The sequence below is a fragment of the Silurus aristotelis genome, assembly GCF_946808225.1.
Source record: "Silurus aristotelis genome assembly, chromosome: 14".
Lineage (NCBI taxonomy): Eukaryota > Metazoa > Chordata > Actinopteri > Siluriformes > Siluridae > Silurus > Silurus aristotelis.
In genome coordinates, this window is record NC_139587.1 from 7,261,885 (window position 1) to 7,280,399 (window position 18,515).

The 18,515-nt window shown below is 37.6% G+C and overlaps 1 protein-coding gene across 2 annotated transcripts; it reads right to left on the reverse strand.

The window, feature by feature from the left end:
- Positions 1 to 357: 357 nt before the first annotated feature.
- Positions 358 to 12,731, reverse strand: pcdh12 (protocadherin 12). 2 transcript variants are annotated; one of them, XM_083561464.1, is made up of 4 exons: positions 9,370 to 12,731; positions 7,774 to 7,862; positions 6,699 to 6,847; positions 358 to 1,623 (listed from the first exon to the last, which is right to left on the reverse strand). In XM_083561464.1, exons 1-4 carry the CDS (start codon positions 12,268 to 12,270, stop codon positions 1,220 to 1,222), a joined length of 3,543 nt encoding a protein of 1,180 aa, XP_083417590.1. In that variant the 5' UTR covers positions 12,271 to 12,731; the 3' UTR covers positions 358 to 1,219. The 2 variants fall into 2 exon arrangements, with proteins under 2 accessions (XP_083417590.1, XP_083417589.1); XM_083561463.1 differs by having other exon boundaries at positions 7,774 to 7,865.
- Between the last annotated feature and the right edge of the window lie 5,784 nt (positions 12,732 to 18,515).

Here is an 18,515-nt window from a genome sequence, read left to right on the forward strand (position 1 = left end):
CTGTTCGTGTGGGTATTCTTCTTTTTCCCTAGTAGGTAGATTGGCTATGCAAAATTGCCCCAGGTGCAAATAAGTGTGTGTGAATTCTGCCCTCTGATGGACTGGTGAGCCATTCACAGTGTATTTCCTTCTTGTGTCCAGTGTTCCTGTCATACAGTGTGTCAGTCTTCTGATCGCAAGCCCTTTAGATACAGTAGCACTAGGGGTTTGTGTGTGTGTGTGTGTGTGTGTGTGTGTGTGTGTGTGTGTGTGTGTGTGTGTGTGTGTGTGTGTGTGTGTGTGTGTGTGTGTTTGTTTTTTATTTAACCATTTGAGAGGTTTTATGGCCTTCAGCAAATATTGAAGACTTTTAGGAAATATTTTAGAAATGTTTATTTTATTCATGTTGTATACAAAATAAAAAGTTATATACAAAGTGCTCTCAGTTATTTACATGTAAAAATATGCACATGTAATTCCTAACAACGTGTATGAAATCTGATTTTGTTTGTCAATAGAACATAAAAGATAGAGTCACTGAGAGAGTCACTGAATCTCAATAAATCACTGAATCACTGCTACAGCAACTAGATGCCATTTTGTGGTTGAAATACGAAATCACTGATTTTAGGCCAAACATGACAATATGTCTGCCTGTCAACTCTTATTTACAATGGCAACATACCTAAATACTGAATATTTTTTTGTATATTATTTACAAAAAAAGGAGAAAGAGGAAGTAATAATCAAAAGTCTGGCTCTGACTGAGGAAGTAAAGCTGCTTACAGTCCATTGTGGTAGAACATTTCACACATTCCTCCTCAGAGACAGGATTTGTTCAGTTGGTGTTTAGTCTTAAAAGAACACAAAGAGCCATTTCCTTCTCAAAACCCATACAAAGCTATAGGTCTCATAAACTAATTTGTAAAAAAAAAAGCACCGGTTAAAGAGGGATTTGTGTTTACAGCTTGAAGCAGAGAGAAAACTGCCTCCTTGTCTTCTTAGTACAGTTTCACTCTGTTGCAAAAGAGTGCATAAAAGTTTAGTCCAGAAAATATGAAACAGCCCTTTTTAAGTTGCCTTAGCTGGCCTGTACCAGACAGACCTCCCCAAGAGACAGATGAAGTTGACAAAGTCTTTTTTAAAGAAACAACCCAGACAGAACTGCTACAATAAAAGAACTCAATATGGATGAAGGGGAAAGGGTTAGTGTTTGAATTGTTCATATGATATATGGACATCAGTAACGGTTTGGAGTGGCACAGCGTATCATTGGAGATGTTTCGTTTGGAGATGTTTCGCGACCTTGATGGCCGCTGAGGGCGAGGGAGTGGTGATACGCTGCGGAAAGTCTGTAGAGGATGTCTGAGCGCGGCTGAGCATCTGCCTTCTGCGTCATTAGCATCTCAAACAGTGTGCTTACTTCCGAAAGCAAAGTTTCACCTCCTATAGAGCCCATCTTCTCTGGGGCCTTACCAAAGGTAGAAAAGGAGGCGGAGTCATTTGGGCTACCTAAAGTGGAGCTCTGATCTTCAGAGGGTGGTAGCCCATCAGGGACATAAAGGTTGTCATGATAGTCACTGGTCAGAGGAAGGGACAGCCGAGCCATCCATGCCGGGTCAGGGAGGTCTGAGAACACATCATCTAGAGAATAGAAAAAGCAAGAGAGAAAAGACAGATAGCAATTGGGATTTGTTAAAAGCTTTTTATATGCCTGAATAAAAAGAATACAATGTTATTTGCTTTTGCTGTGGTTCACTACACATTACGCAATTTATTTACATCATTATGTTATATATTGTTATATTATTATATTATCATCTGTGGGAAACAGGTATGGGATGAGTGCACTTCCACTTAAAGCCTATAGGTGGATTAGGAAACTTTTTGAAGTAGCGAATATACAATGGCTAAAGAATTTGCTCTCTTCCCCTTTGAAAAACAAATAAGTAAACATAAAGGAATAACAGGATGGGAGGAAATGATGAAGGGGTGGCGTTTGTCTTTATTTAACTAGTCCATGATTTCCTTGCTTTAGCATTTCGATTTGGTCCCACAAAAAAGCTACAACTAAAAAAAAAAGCTGCAATAAAATACCACTATCTTGTGCCTCTTTTAAAATATTCATATTATTTCCTTATTTGTTGGGTGACGCATAAAACTGCTGACAAGACCCAGACGAGGGGTTCTTATGTCGGCCAACTGACCTCTAATTGCTCAGTAAATGATTTTATTTAACATGCGAAAAAAAATGCGACTCAGTTTATATTCAGCAAGTTGTGCTTTGACCCCGGCCACAGAAAAGGCAGCTGGATTTTGCTAGTCTGTTTCCTCTCTGTCAGACTAATGAGGACCATAGCCTAAAGACACCTACAGCTTTAAAAACCTAAGTAATATAATCACTCCCAGCTTTTTTTTTTTTTTTTATCACACACACACACAGACACACACAGACACACACACACACACACACACACACACACACACACACACACACACACACACACACACACAGACACAGACACAGACACAGAGAGACACACACACACACAGAATTGGATAATGTATAAACTAAACAGCCTCAAATAACTGTATATTTCCTGTTGATTCATTCCAGACTGCATCAACAACAATCGCAAAGCATCCTGTGCAAGCCTTACATTACATGAATGAAACAATCTGAATTTCTTTCAGCTCGTCATAGCCTGTTTATATTAAGTTTCACCACTGTCATGCGTTTTTTGAATAGGAGGAAAAGTGAGGTTCCTGCGGTTCCTCGACCACATGCGAATCATCAAACAGCCAATCAGCCTAGCATGCAGCTATTATAAATCCCAAACAACCAGCTTTTATGTTCTTTTAAAAATATATTTATATGTATATATTCCCCTAAGGGACTTAAAAAAAAAACGAGAGCAGTGTCCAAAGCTTCCAGATTAAAGCAAGTTGAAAAACAAAGGAAACACGCTTGACTTTACACAAGAGCTGCTGCTGGTGGTGTGGTCTGTTGTGTTTGTGTGTATTACTGCTCAGAAATGGTAGGCCATGATCAAACAAACCCACATGGACCACATCAATGCACACACTTACAACCTCTAACCACACACAATCAATTGCATCAGTAAAGGTGAACCAGCTTTTACTTCTGCCTTGTTCTTTCTCACTTATTATCTCACACACACATATGGGCTCCAACTCTGCTGCTGTTCCCCAAATCCTCATCTCTCCTTCGTATCCATATCACATCTAATACGCTCTCTCTTTTTCTTAGTATTTCTTTCTCTGCTTGTTAAAAATAATTACAGAGCAAAACTGTGGGGATCTCATTAATCTCTCCAAACCCAATTATACTCTGATTAAAGACAGACGCTGCTCTTAAATCACAAAACCTGCCGCAGACAAACGGCCACCGCAACAGAAGGCTTCCAGTTCCAAGAGTCTGTTGATCATTCGCTTGCAATCAAACTCGCATGTTAACTTACTAACAAGCAGCAGAAGCTCATGCCCATAGAGTTTGATGCAGGAGGAAAACATGAATAACAACATGAAAAAATAATAAGTTGAGCTACTTGATGAATGCTATATTTAATCTAGTGAATTTCACAGTAATCCCATATTAGGCTGTTCAACAAAACTTAAACAAATATGAACATCCTAGAGAACATGGGGTAGGAGGCGGCTTTGTCTAAAACCCAGAACCCCCAGTACCAACAATAGCTAAATAACATTAATAAAAATGAACTAAAATAAAATTGCTACTTCACTCTACAATTTGTCTCCTCAGTAAAGAAACTTAGCTCATTAGTCTATCAGTGCACCTGTTTTTCAGTCATGGCTTTACTGAAATAGGATGATTTTATATGGAGTTAGTGCGTTCTGGTTGCCGATGACGTACTCTAAAGCAGTGGTCCCCAACATTTTTTGCGCCACAGACCGGATTAATGTCGGGCAATATTTTCACGGACCGGCCTTTAAGGTGTGGCAGATAAATACAACAAAATAAAATAATACGACCGGCATAAAAACTGGTATTTTCTCAATATAATAATAAACGTAAATCCACTGTGTTGTTTTTTGTTCATTTTGCTCGCTAAGGGGTTTCAATTTAGCAGTAACGTATCATGTGTTACTGGCCGGAGCCCCTTTAAGAAGGTAGTGGATGGAGGTAAGACATGTGACCGAGGCATCTTGAGATGCATCAAGAGTGAGTCATAGACAGATGGGGAGAGAATCCGGTAATTTTCCAAAATAAAATATCGTTCAGAATCAGATAATAAATAAAACGGAAATAATGTAAGTTATGTATTCTTTCTGTGCGGCCTGGTACCAATTGACTCACGGACCGGTGCCGTTAACAACTTAGCTAGTTGCACAGAAATCTAGATAGCAGACTTTTTTTTTTATCCATATAGTAAGCATGGGGTTGAGTGAATCCTGTCCATATAGGCATTGGTTAAAACTTGTAGTTACTATTTTCGACCACTTTGTGCAATAAAAACTCAGCTATGCAACACCTGCCTCTATGTATGAGCTGCCATTCCTTAATCCATACATTTAATTGAATCATGTCCCAAATCACAGGCTATGACCTAAAACTTAAAGGAATGCTTTATGTGATAGTTAAAAAAGACAGGTTCATTATTTGAGGTTGGTCATTTTTTAACCCTAATCTCTTAAAACAAGTTAGTTTCATTGGCGTATTCACTCATTTATATTAGACCCTGTTTTGTTTCTCCATATCTGCAGCTTTTTTTAATTACTTAAAATACTACAAATCATGTATTTGATCCAATTTAATTACATTTAATGCAGAGCAACATCCAACCAATGAAATTCCTATGATGACCAACTTATAAAAACTATAAACAGCCATTCTATCATGAACTCATTTTTCATGCATATTATGTTACAAAAAAACCCTCTATCCATCAGATTTTTTTCTTGGGTTGGAAAGGTCACAGCTGTTCCCTTGATTTACGCAAAGTTTTGACAATAGAGACCCCTAAATATTGCTAAATGATTGTCCTAACACAAAACTTTTCTGTTTCAGTGATTAGATAACATCATATACAGTAAAACAACTTGTGATATCTCAGACATTATAATATCTATATCATCATACCAACCAGCTCACCTTTTTAGTGTCAAAGAGAGTGAGGAATAAGAAGCTTGAGGGGAGATAGAGACACCACAGACTGACTGCGTTCAAAGAGGTGAGTGAAAACAGACACTTGCATTCACACAGACACACACACACACACACACACAAATAAATGCACATTGTGTCACACACAGTGCCCTTTTGCTCCTATTCCATCTAAATGTGTAATAAGAACTCTAAGGATAAAAGTAGCCTTAGGACAAAGAAGCTCTGACTTTTGAGAACTGTATGCTCAACAGGCTTTAAAGACGAGAGTCACTGTCACTGTTCATCATCATGAGTAAAACCTGTTAACAGATGATACCCTTGAGGAAGGCTGACTCAACTCCGCTACACAAACCCACACATATACACCTTTTAGAGATACAAACATCAACCAAAAAGCTTTCAAAATGCTTCAGACTAAAGATAAGGAGCTCTTGTCCCAAACCTAAAGGCACCAAAAGTCTGGCAAATGAAAAAACAGAAAATCCATGAGCGTTTGATTTAAAGGACTCTGAGGCAGTATACTCAGAACATGAAGGAATTCAGAACAATACATGGAAGGAAACCCATACCAGCATTTACTAACATACAAAGGCCAAAAAAACAAACAGACCAGTCCACCTACTGCTTACAATATATTGTGTGTATATATATTTATATATATATATATATTCACAATACACACAGAAATATATATAACAAATTATCTCAGTTTATAGGAACTAATGTACAGTAAATGCAAAAATATACAATATCATGTTTCCTAGTTGGGATGTTTGTTGACATTGTGTGCTGATTTTTAATTCTTATAATAATCCACAGTGACATTTCTATACATAATAATGTGCAGCTAAAAACCAAATGAGTGTTTTGTTTCACCAGATTCAACTTGACATTTGGTGGAATCTATGCTAAAAGCTTGCTGGTTTCAGCTTTCAGTGCCTTTGGGAGTGAATCTTTTGAGAAAACCATGCTGACAGGTTGGAGAACTACAGGTTCAGGGTGAAGCATAACTCAAGGATAAGTAATTTTAAAGCTTGTAGGCCAGTAGGTCTTGAGTCAAGCCCCGGAGGACCTCTACTATCTGATTTCCCTTCCTCAACACCTGAGTCAATAGATGACAGGCTGACAATTAGCTGATGAGTTGAACAGGCTTGTTAGAACAAAAGAAAACAAGAAATACTGCCGTAATGCAGTGCAAAAAAATTCCAAGCCCCGATAGAGAGCACTAGATACATCACTGATGAATAAAAATATTGTGATATTCCATTCCTTCAAATGTTAGTCATGTGCAAATGAAATTTCATAGCAATAATGCCATTTTGGCTAATGGCCTCATTGCCATTCTCCTGTTTGTGGAGTAATGTGTAGTTTTAAACTTTACCCAGTTAGGTAATCATACACCATACCTAATGAATAGCATATGGCCAAAAACCTAGGAGAAACCATGGTTAAGCCTTACCCTAACCCTCATGTTTATTCAGCTTGCAGTGACAAATTTGGCTGAAATAAAATCTGACCCAAACATGCTAAAACATAAAAACTCTTAATATAATGTTTTAAAGACTCTAACCATGGTTGCTGAGAAGGTTAGTGAGGCCCTCCTCTAGTAAAGTGTCGACAGGGGAGTCTCTGCCTGCCTCCCAGTCCACGTCTCCAGGCTCACTTTCACCGTGCCCGCTGTCTTTAGTACTCAGCCAGTCAGCATCCTGTGCTCCAGTCCTTGAGTCAAGGGGAAAGAGAGAATGTTTGTTCAGGGATCAAATTGTAGAAAGATTTCTTAGGATGGTGAGTGCGAATAACACATAGATTTGGAAAAAAGAAAAATCTGTTATTCGTAGGCTGGTAAGCTAGCTAGCTAGCTAAACACTAGTAGGCCAACCTGCTGTCTTACCTGAATGCATTAGTCCTTGAAATGTTTCCACAAATGGACCCCTGAGTAAAAGGTCACGTGTACAAGGACATTTGACTGCTGGTGTACTCTATTAGAGAGTGTCACTAATGAATTAATGTGTATCTAATAATTCTATTACACTGATATTGTAGAATTTTTTAACAAAGCACCATAGAGAAGCACTTTGGTTTAAGAGATTGTCAACATCTAAAAAAACTAAATAAACACAAAGAAAGCAATTACATGTAACTACAATATTTAAGCTTTCATTATAATGGTGTGGTTTTTGGTCAAGTCTAGTCCTGGCTTCTGAGTTTCCTTTTTTTAGATAACATTTAGTGGATGCACTGTAAAGGAGTCCAATAAAAGCCACAAACTGGCTGTACAATGAATGGTGGAGTGATTGTATCTTTTACTGACATTGATGCGTTAGTCATATGAGTGAGACATGCACTGTGTAATGCTCATGCATGCTTTATTTTGTATCACTCTGGTGCCAAAGTGGCTATTGAGGACTATGAGACACCATTTTCTGGAATTTACTGTGTGGTTGCATGTTTACTAGTCAAACTCCTGCTCCATTGTTGCCCAGGTTCATTCTCACAAATTGAATTATATATCTATGCTGTATTTTTCTACATGTACAGGATGCATCTATATAATTATTCATTGCAAAGATTCTAAACAATAGTAAAAAAAAATAAAAAAATAAAAAAATAAAAAACCCACAATAAACAGTCTGAGCAATGCTTACCGGCCACCTCTGTGGGAATATTTGTTGCCACGGAAATTTGGTCGAGGCTGAAACTGACCCTGATGCAGAAGAGACAACAGCTGTGACACCTGCTGTGGAATAATAATAAGAAAATATTCTGAATATAGCGAATATAATTATGACTTTTCTCAATTAAATTTACTATATAATTAATAGTTACATTTTAGTGTAGATAGTACTACACTTTGCACCTGCTACTAAAATATAAAAACATACCATGCAGTTTCATACCATTTAACATTTTAAAAAGACATTTGTTTGTGGCGGATCCTGCACAAGATGAAGAATGGGGAGGAAACACCAGGTGATTGAGTAAGAAAAAAAAAGTCAGATGAAGGGCAGAGAGAGTTAAAGCCGGGTAAGTGAGAAAGGAAACCATTCCTACGCAGGGCCTATGCTTCTCAAAGCTGCATCCTGCCAGGATACACCTTAGGAACCCAGTCTATGCAACAGGGTCATAGACCCTACAATATTTCAATACCATTTCCTCTACTTAAGTCTCGCCCTAAGTCAAACTGCCAACTAGGCCAAGAAGGCGAAGGAGGGTGGAAAGAGAAATAGACAGATAGGGGAGGGTGATCTTGCTTTGCTGTTCATTTGATGTCTCAGGCCTATGCCCAGCAATTATTTCTTTTATAAAATATAAAAGCTGCATCTGGATGAACACAGGTTCCCAAGAGAATTTGCAGTTTAACCAGCATAGCATTTTTAAACAAACTATAAGGCATATTTTTTTCTTATAAGCGCAAGTTTAAGTCAGGTTTTAACAATTTCCTAATAGCATTTGTTTTGTACATGAATGACTGGACTCTATTACATATATCTCTGAAGGTAATAAGTGCCCCCACCAATTTAATTTGATATCAGTATTAAGAACGTGTGTGTTGTTTCACTAGGGAATGTTTGTATAGTTCATTTACACCCACATTTGACTGAGTTAATTGTCCTGCATTTAAACAAAATAACTTTTTTGTTGTTAATATCATGCTAGAATACACTTTGAATGTCTGTGACTCTTAAACTGAAGCTTATCAGAAGTGATGAATCGCTAAAATTGCGAGATTGTCTGAGATGAAAAAAGGATGTAGCGCTCACAAACTATCATGCTAAGCAAGCAGTTTTTTTAGAATTGGATCAAAGTCATTGTTAAGCTGAATTGTTCTTGAAATAAAGAAAATATATCTTTATATATATATCTTTACAACAACACGTGTGGAGCTTATGGGCAAGCAGACAATCCTTGAGATAACCTTTTACCTTTTTCTTTAATTCAAAATGTTTGTTATTTGATATTGAAGGTTGATATTTCCCCTTTGGCACAAGGGTGTTGATTACAGTGTGTGAGACATACCTGAATAAAACCTAGTGCCTTACTACTAACATCATCTGTCAACTGTCCCCTCGGGCCACCAATAAATAGACCCCCATTTACACAGACAGCTTGTATTGTGTGACAAATGAAGTGGCTCTCATAACTTTTCTATTAAATATAATCTTTTATAAATTCAACATTAAATCAATACCAAAAAAATGTTTTATAACTTATATATGTTGCATTCTACATTGTTCTCTTACCTGCACCTCAGGTGAAGCTGAAGACAGCTCAAGTGAGTTTTCTCCAAGAGCCATGGATAAACGCACCAAATTTCTCAGGATTTGCCTGTGTCTGTCTTGTTCTTCTAGCCTTCCATTTTTTTCTGAGGTTTTTGTCTTCCTTAATGTGGCCTGTGTAAAAGGACCAGAGACCACTGTTTGGGAGTCAGTCTGTGTAGTTCCTTCTGCAGGTGTGGGGCGTCTCAGTGTGTTGGTCTGTGAGTGCAAGGATGAAGAGGAGGAAGGATTTCGAGCCTTTCGTAGAGTTCGATAAGGTGTTGTAGGGGTATTTGGGCATTCTATGCTCCCAGGTTTCCTGAGTGTCTTGCTCTGTATGAATGGAAGAGTGCCATTGTTTTCGGCATAAGCCTGACTTTGTACCAGGTGAGCAAGCGTTGGTGAAAGACTGAGTTGGCTTTCTGGTTGAGGTTCTTCTGGCAGAGGAGAATCAGATGAGAGTGGCTGGGACTCCTCTTTAGACAGGTCATCTTTTCTGCCCCTTAAGACAGGAACCAGCTGTATATCTGTTTTCTGAATGTGTTTCTGTGGTCTGCGAGGGTGACTAGCATAGGTAGATTCAGCTTGTCTGCAGTTGTAAGCATGAGTGTCTCGTTTTTCTGGTCGACAGAATGTGCTAACCAAAGCAAAAGCTAGCAGTAAAAGCAAGCAGGTTCCCCCAATGCAGATAGCTAAAAGCATTGTGAAGCTGAACTGTGCTTGTTGTCCAGGAGCAGAGTTCTTAAGGTGGTCACGAACATTGATGAATGTAACCTCCATTGTTGTCTGTGTGACAAGTGGAGATGTTCCCATGTCTGAAACTGCAATTATCACTTTAAAAGCTTTGCCAATCAATTCTGTAGCATTGGTGGTGTTCACATATAATTGACCTGTGATTTCATCTAACCAGAACAGCCTGGAGGGGTTCCCTTCTATTATTTTAAATTGGAGTTTTCCATTGAGGCCAGAATCAGAGTCACTTGCTAAAATGGTTGTGGCCAAAAAACCTTCAAAATTGTATTGGGAAGAATGATTGCTCAATGGATGATGGATTTCATGAACTTGGTTCTTAAGTTCTGTCACAATCTCCCCTTTTTCTGCATTAACTGGAACACTTACAACAGCAACACCATTCTTTGTAAGTGGATCTCTAATGATGGGATAATTGTCGTTAACATCCTCGACCATAATAAGCACCGTTGCACTGCTGGTCATTGGAGGGTAACCATGATCTACTGCTTCCACAATGAATGAGTATTTCTGTGATTCCTCATAGTCTAATGACTGCTGAGCAATAACAGCCCCACTGGATGGGTGAATCGAGAAGGAAGCAGTTGGTGTCTCAAGTTCATTAGACTCTCTGATTGAGTATGACACTCGTCCACTAAGATCTAAGTCAACATCATTGGCTTCCAAAGTCAGTACATGCAATCCAGGTTTATTATTTTCTTTAAAAACACCGGTGTATAAGATTTTGGAAAAGACTGGTGCATTGTCATTTTCATCCAGGATATGAACAGTCAGGTGCCTGACACAAGACAGAGAAGGAACACCACTGTCCTGAGCAAGGAGAGTAATATTATATTCCATTTGTCGCTCCCGATCTAAGCTTCCATTAGTTACAATTATGTAGTTGTCTCCATGGATTTGTTTGAGTCGGAATTGGCCTGATCCTTGTTGTATCTGGGCTTGGACATTTCCATTTAGACCTGAATCAGCATCAGACACCATGACAAGAGCCAGAAAGGTCTCATTTGATGCCCCTTCTAACACAGTTGCCACAGGAGATTCTGGAGGAGTCCATGTAACATGTATCCTAGGTGCATTGTCATTGACATCTTGAACTCTTACGTGCATCTTGCAGTGGGATGGGATAGCATTGTGACCACGATCCTTTGCTTGTATATCTACTTCATAGGATCTTTTTTCCTCAAAATCTAAGAGACCTTTTAAAACTACAGCACCCGTTTGAGGATCAACACTGAAAAGTCTTTGCACATCTAATGGGGCATGTTTACTGAGTGAGTACACAACCTCTCCATTAGCACCCTGGTCAGGATCTGTAGCATGAAGGTTGATAACTACTGTGCCTTTTACTGTGTCTTCAGGAAGGTCAACTATTGGAGCAGCCTCTTCAAACACAGGACTGTTGTCATTGGAGTCTAGCACTATGACTTTGACTTTAGTACTGCCAGACCTGAGTGGGTTCCCTTTATCCCAAGCCAATAGTGTTAATTCAAATGATGACTCCATCTCCCGGTCCAGTTCTTTAATAACCACCAATTCTGGATGTTTGGTACCTCCTGAAGGACGGACCTCCAGAGCAAAATGATGGCTTGGAGACAGAGAGTAGGTCTGCAGGCCATTGGAACCTGCATCTGGATCCTCAGCACGGTCCAAAGGGATACGCATCCTCAAACCCACTGTTTCGGAGATCTCCACCTCCTGTACTGGGCTAGGGAAGCTAGGACTGTGGTCATTTATATCCATCACCTCCACTCTAACACGCAGGAAGTGCACCGCTCCACCTCTTCTATAGAGAACACTAAAGGCCAGCTCACACTGGTCAGCTCCACGGCACAACTCCTCCCGGTCCAGCTGGCCTAGTGTTGACACCATCCCATCTCTTTTAGCAACTGCAAATGGTAGAGAATGACCATGCTCTACAATCCGGAAGTCCTCCAGTGATCCAGTCTCTCCTTTCTGACGTAGATTGTCCAACAGGCAGCCCACCCTTGTGCCTGCTGGCTGTTCCTCTTTGACATTATACTGGATAATAATGGGATCATTTTCGAGATGCTGACCCTTGCAGAAATTTATACTGGCCACAAACAGAAGCCAACACTGAAGCATGGCTGTGTGAGAGCTTTGTAATTGCGAGTCCATAGATAAAAATTCCAATACACAAAAAAAACCCCAGAAAATAAATTCAGCTTAACAATGCCTCTAGGCCACTGTATGATTTACAACTTTAAACGAATGTTGTCTAGCTTGAACTGTCTAGTTCTCTAGGGCTCAATCTACCACACTAACTTACAAAAAATAATCGTGAATTATTAAATTAAATCTAACATAATTTAGACAGAATATAATACAGAACTATATAGTTTTAAATACATGACCAATTATAAACAACAAATGTAAAATTATTATGCAAATTTGATTTTAAAACATATTCAAGTGTTCTGTCAATAGCTGCATTAAAAATAATTCAGATACAGTCTAGCAAATGACTTCTAACAAAATCTCAGCCTCTCTATCAAGCAGCACTATCCAGAAGCATTACTCACTCACACACACACAGATCCTGATCCATGCATCCCAAACTTTGCTTAGAATGGAAGTGTGGAGCTCAGAGACTGCTATGTTAATTTAAGGGGGGTATCCATTGGACCAATCAACAGGAGTCAGAGCAAAAACTCCACCCCTCGAGGAAAATGTGTGCCCTGCAGTGTGATCTTAAAGTAATATGATCCTATTTCTCTTGTTCACTGCCCTGCAGCTCTTCATGCCTTTTCTCTTTTTTGTCCCTGTCTAAACAAACACATTAAGACCAGTCGTCTGAGGCTTCTGTCATCAGTAATCAGAGCAGAGCCCAAAGTAGAACACTGAGGGATTCCTGAGAACTGTAACCTGACCCTGCTCCAAACTTTTATCCACCATAAGTTCTGATGCTATCTTAAAACCTAGATAACTAGCACTACCTACAAGCGACCTGCAAATCTCAGATTTACACCGAAACATGAGATGTGTTTGTGTTAAAGACGACTTATCTCACCAAAGCTGTCTGCTTTATAAGGGTGACTGAGTTTGATCATTACAAGCAAGGACTTAATTCCAGTCAAACATTTCACACATTTTTTTATGATTTACTGCCTAATAACATGCCTATAGGTCCAATATATATATATATATATATATATATATATATATATATATATATATATATATATATATATATATATATATATATATATATATATATATATATATATAATACTAACATACAACATTACTTTAAATTCTTTGACATAATATCATTGTAATGACTTCTTTCTTATATCAATTTAAACACCGATCAGGCGTAGCATTATGATATTATAACATTATCACCAGTAAAGTGAATAACTAGTAAAGTTAATAACACTGATTATCTCTTCATCATGGCATCTGTTAATGTGAAAAAATTTCCTGAAGAAGTAATGCTGTTTATGCTCGATGGATCAGAACAGTTTTGGCAGTAAAAGGGGGACAAACAATATTAAGCAGATGGTCATAATGTTATGCCTGATCGTTGTATATTAATGCAGTGTAAACTGGGGTGTCAAAAAGTCAAGAGCTATGTTTGAACTGCTACTGCTGAGCCTCATGAATCCCTAAATTATGCAATGAATAAAACAGAATGCAATTTCAGAGACCAACTGATTTCACAAGTGATTAAACATGTGTCTCCTGATCACTATATACAAAACTGTATGCTTGCACATTCATGTTAAGATATTATCATGATTTTGTATTTTTTTTGTATTATTATAGTGTGTGTGTGTGTGTGTGTGTGTGTGTGTGTGTGTGTGTGTGTGTGTGTGTGGATGAGTATAAATTCATGTAATCAATAATTATTTTTTATATTATTATAACAATTTTTATAACACCATGATAGCTTGCACTTGCATATTTGAGAGACAAAGGTCCTCATGAGCATCTTAACCTCCTATGACCTGGGACATTGTGCACAATGATATCTTTATTGTTTTCTGTAGATACAGACCGAGTGTCCACATAAGTGACATAATTTTTTTCCAAGAAGAGCTTCATGTTCAAAGAAAATATATGGTTATTATAATTATTGGTTTTTCCTAACCCCAAATCTAAAATCTAAAATCTAAAATGCAAGCCAAACCAAAGCTCAGGTCTTAGGAGGTTAAACATAAGGTTTACAAAGTACACTAGCTGTAATGATCAATCAGCTTGTTCATTCTAAAGGAGGTTTGTCTGTCTGTCATTTACTTGTTATATGTTATAGAAACAATAGTAGTAATGAATGACATAGGATGTTGTTCCCCTGGTAAGGACAGATACACAACCGTAAGATAAAAGAAAAGCACAAAATGTAAAAGAATGCATCCAGAAAGCAGCCCACATCGCTGGAGATAACAAGTCATATTATGTTTACCTCTTAATAAGTTTAAAATGCCTTACTCACATGCATGTTTGCAGTTCACAGTAAAAGACGTTATTATAACTTTTCTGCTCATGTATTGTGAAATGAAAGTAACAATGATGTTACAAACATCTACAGCTTTCACACGGTGGATATCAGACCACACAGAAATTCTAACATGCCTAAATTAGATTGATTAATTAGACAATGTACAGAACCCAGTCTTGTCTAAAAATATTAAAGCTAATGCATATCCATATGCAATGCTGTAATATTGATTATTATTATTATTCATATCCTTTGAGGTTTGGTCTTGTTTGCAATTCCCTAGTGTCACAAGTCACAAGCCACAGCTGGCGTTGGAGAAGCTTCACCTCAGTTTACACAACCTATGAAAATTAGTTAAAACAATTTCAATAACCTATAACCTACTCATTACTTTGAATTCTTATGCTATCACAGTTTTGAGGATTTAAAAGCGAGAAGAGTGAAGAAAACAAACATTTATTTATTTATTAGTGAAACTAACTGGTGTAAAAGAAGAAAAATATTATGTTTGTATAAAAGTAAAGTTCATTAGAAGGATTGCACTGCTGTAATTCCATTTTGATTTTGCCAATAAAAAAGCACAATATATTATGGCTGACTTAAGAATTAGTGAGAGTTATATACAATAATTATTTAATGTTCATTGCCTTAAAGAATGTGATGGAGAAGAAAAAGCCAACATGTTTAACTTAAACTACACTACAAATTCAATAATTGCTGTACAGCCTGATAAAAGGCTGAAGACATAAATTCCCCCATTTGCCCTTTTTTTTTTTAATACTTTTGCTTTCTGTGTATGTCATATGTGAAATTGTGGGTGCATGTGCAGAGAAGTGCTCTCCGTGTGATCAGGCTTTATCTCCAAAACAAACTCAGGATCCTTTTCACACAAATCCTCCCTTTAATTAACTCCATTTGAGAAGAGTTGTAGGAGTCAGTCACTTACATTCTCTTATTCCACGCCTCTCTCTCTCTCTCTCTCTCTCTCTCTCTCTCTCTCTCTCTCTCTCTCTCTCTTTCTCTCTCTCTCTCCCTGCACCTTTCTCTCACTCTATTTTTAACTTTTCCCTCTTCTTTTCCTTACTGTCCCTTTATCTACCTTATTGATAGACAAACTGATTTGCTGATTTCAACATAGTTCCTATCTGGTGCATATATTAAAAGAAATATAAATTTTTTTTAAAATATGGACAATGAAACTAGAAGCCACACCAGTGTCTGCCATAAACTACATCACCAGTAAACTGCAATCATTCCTGTACTTTACAACAAGAAGAAAGTGTAACCCCATAATTTCCTGGAAAAGTATACTGCTTTACGGGACCTCCAAAGAAATGGAGCTTGGAAGTTAGTAGTACAGGAATGAGCTCATACAGATCAAAAACTTCTTAAAACGTTTGGGAAAGAAAATGCTACAATTGGTAGGCATTTTCATGCTGGCATGAATTAGCTACACTTTTGCCCTTTATGGGATATGATTAGTAAAATTTCAGTGACCAACCTAATCCTATGATAAAACACTGATACCTTGATAGGAGTGGTTTTTTTTACAGGATGATTGTATGAGTCAGGGTGACTGTTTGATGAGTACAGAAGTTAAAGCTTCACCGGCACCAGACCACACCCAAATTAACATCTCAGAAAGTTCTTTCCATTGTGATCATCAAAACACCATGAAATCTGATCAAGAGACATGGTGACACGTGTTAACACTTACAAATTTGTTCAAAGAGCCTTCAAATAGATACAATCGATTATTTCGAAGGAAAATATTAGGAATTAACAATAAAAATAGTAAAAAAAAATAATGTAAAACTACAACTAATCTGAACTCTTTCTCCTACTTTAATCTACTTTAGTCTTTTTTTTTCCAGAGCTCCAGTCTGCTTGCCACATTTCTTAGCCTGCCTTTAAAACTACATATGTGACTTAAACTGTACCATGGTTCAGACGTAACATGTGTGAGTAGCTTTTCATCTACATCCCCACATCCAACAACCCTTTTCCACCCTCAAGTCCCTAAACCCATTAACCCCCCACCCCCACCCCACTTCTTCCCCTACAATCACTTCCATCCTCTCTTTTTTTCAGAGTGGGCCGAGTTAGAAGACTTAAACTGCATTGTGTTGCTTAAACAATAGCCCACAAAAAGAAATTAAGTCAGGGAAGTGTGTGTGACTTATGGGTGAGTTTTGTTATTTCGGAATCTGTTTACTGTTGTCACAGTAAGAGATGCAGGATGCAGAGATGCACGTAAACAGTGCTTTCGCTTGCAGACTGTAGATTTGTCTTGTAGCACACATTCCTCACTGACCCGCCAGCCCTTATCTCAGACCAGATAGTCACCCGAACTATGCACCATCTGATAAACAAAGCACTCTGTCTTAAGCTCTACAGTGGTGAACTGACCACAAAGGAATACAAAGATCCTTCCACAACACATGGGATGTGAGATTATACCTTATACATACACTGTATAGTAAACTATTCCATATTACAGTTTTGATTAAACACAATATTAATTTATAATAATTAATTTTAATAATTAATTTTATTTTATTAATTTTAGCCCTGACTGCAGTTACAGCTACAATTCAAATCACAGGTTTATATTATATGGTACTGGTATTATAGTGTACTGCTTTACAGAAACTTGAATGGCAAAGCAAATAAACATGTATGTAATCATTGGTGAGGATTTCAATGACATTTATTAAGCATGTGTGGAAAAAGGCTCCAGTGTTAAATAACAATTGTTTTTTCCACCATGAAAAAAGTCTTCAGGATATTTTCCTGTTTCTGTAACAATGTTTTTGTCCTACCAACTTTAAGAAAGAGGTGTTGTGGCATAAGGAATGAACTTCTTCGGAGGTTACGTAACTATAAATGGTTAAAAAGTATGATGTGTTATTTATTATTAAATTTAAAAACTGTAACAGCTGGAAAAATCGCTATAGTATAAGAGGAATAAATGAGACGGATATCAGTAACTTCACTTCACATCATGCCACATGAGCCCAACTCTGGCATGGATTATTTTACTGTAATGCCCCCAAAGGACTGGGTTACTTATTAAATAACAAAGTTTGAATAGTGATCTTTCATAATGGACCCAAAAAAAGGCAGCAGAAGGAAATGACTGGCAGAATTCAAAAGATAAGGGCAGAAAAGATTTTAGTAAGTATGAGGTAAAATAGAAAAACGAATAAATAGCCTAATTGAGACCAAATGTTCCTATCTGTGTATGGCACGTGATCGCATCTCTGTGCCATCCAAAGGTGGAGTGATTTCTGGCAGTAATGTATCATTTAAGGCTGGGAATTCACATTAGCAGCTGGGCAGGATAGGTAACACACACACACACACACACACACACACACACACACACACACACACACACACACACCTGTCCTTTTCCTGAGGATGAGGTATTTTGCTCTCCAGATCAAATTAAAATGAAGTTATATCCCCGTGACAAGGAATGGGAAAAAAACATGCTGTGATGAACAAGCATTATTTTTCTTGTTAAAAAAAAAAAGTAAGGAGATATGCTGAAATAATGTTACAATCTACAACATTTTCTCAAATATAAACATATGGTGTCAACCAATATGGTGCCAAAGAAATTCTAGTTTACAGAGCATAGTTAACCATATGTCTGACATGTTTGTTATATCTTTATGTGTGCCCTCAATCTATGAGTCTAATGTATTTAGCGAAAAAATGTACTTAGCAAGCAATAAAAGTCTGTCTTACTCATAAATATGTGCCTCAACCTGCATTCTGCTGTTCAGTGATGTCACAAAAGATATGGTTCAGGGCACTTTCTCAAACCTGGTACTGAAATTCTTTGTCACACTAACACAAGCAGAGCAAAATGTATTAATGTTTACTAAGCATACAAAATCAACCATATATATAT

Coding starts and splice junctions, on each gene's coding strand:
- pcdh12 (XM_083561463.1), bottom strand. CDS start 12,270: ATGGACTCGCAATTACAAAGCTCTCACACAGCCATGCTTCAGTGTTGG. Junction 6,848..7,773: donor TATTCCCACAGAGGTGGCCG/GTAAGCATTGCT, acceptor CCTTGACTCAAG/GACTGGAGCACAGGATGCTG. Junction 1,624..6,698: donor TAACCTTCTCAGCAACCATG/GTTAGAGTCTTT, acceptor TCTATTCTCTAG/ATGATGTGTTCTCAGACCTC.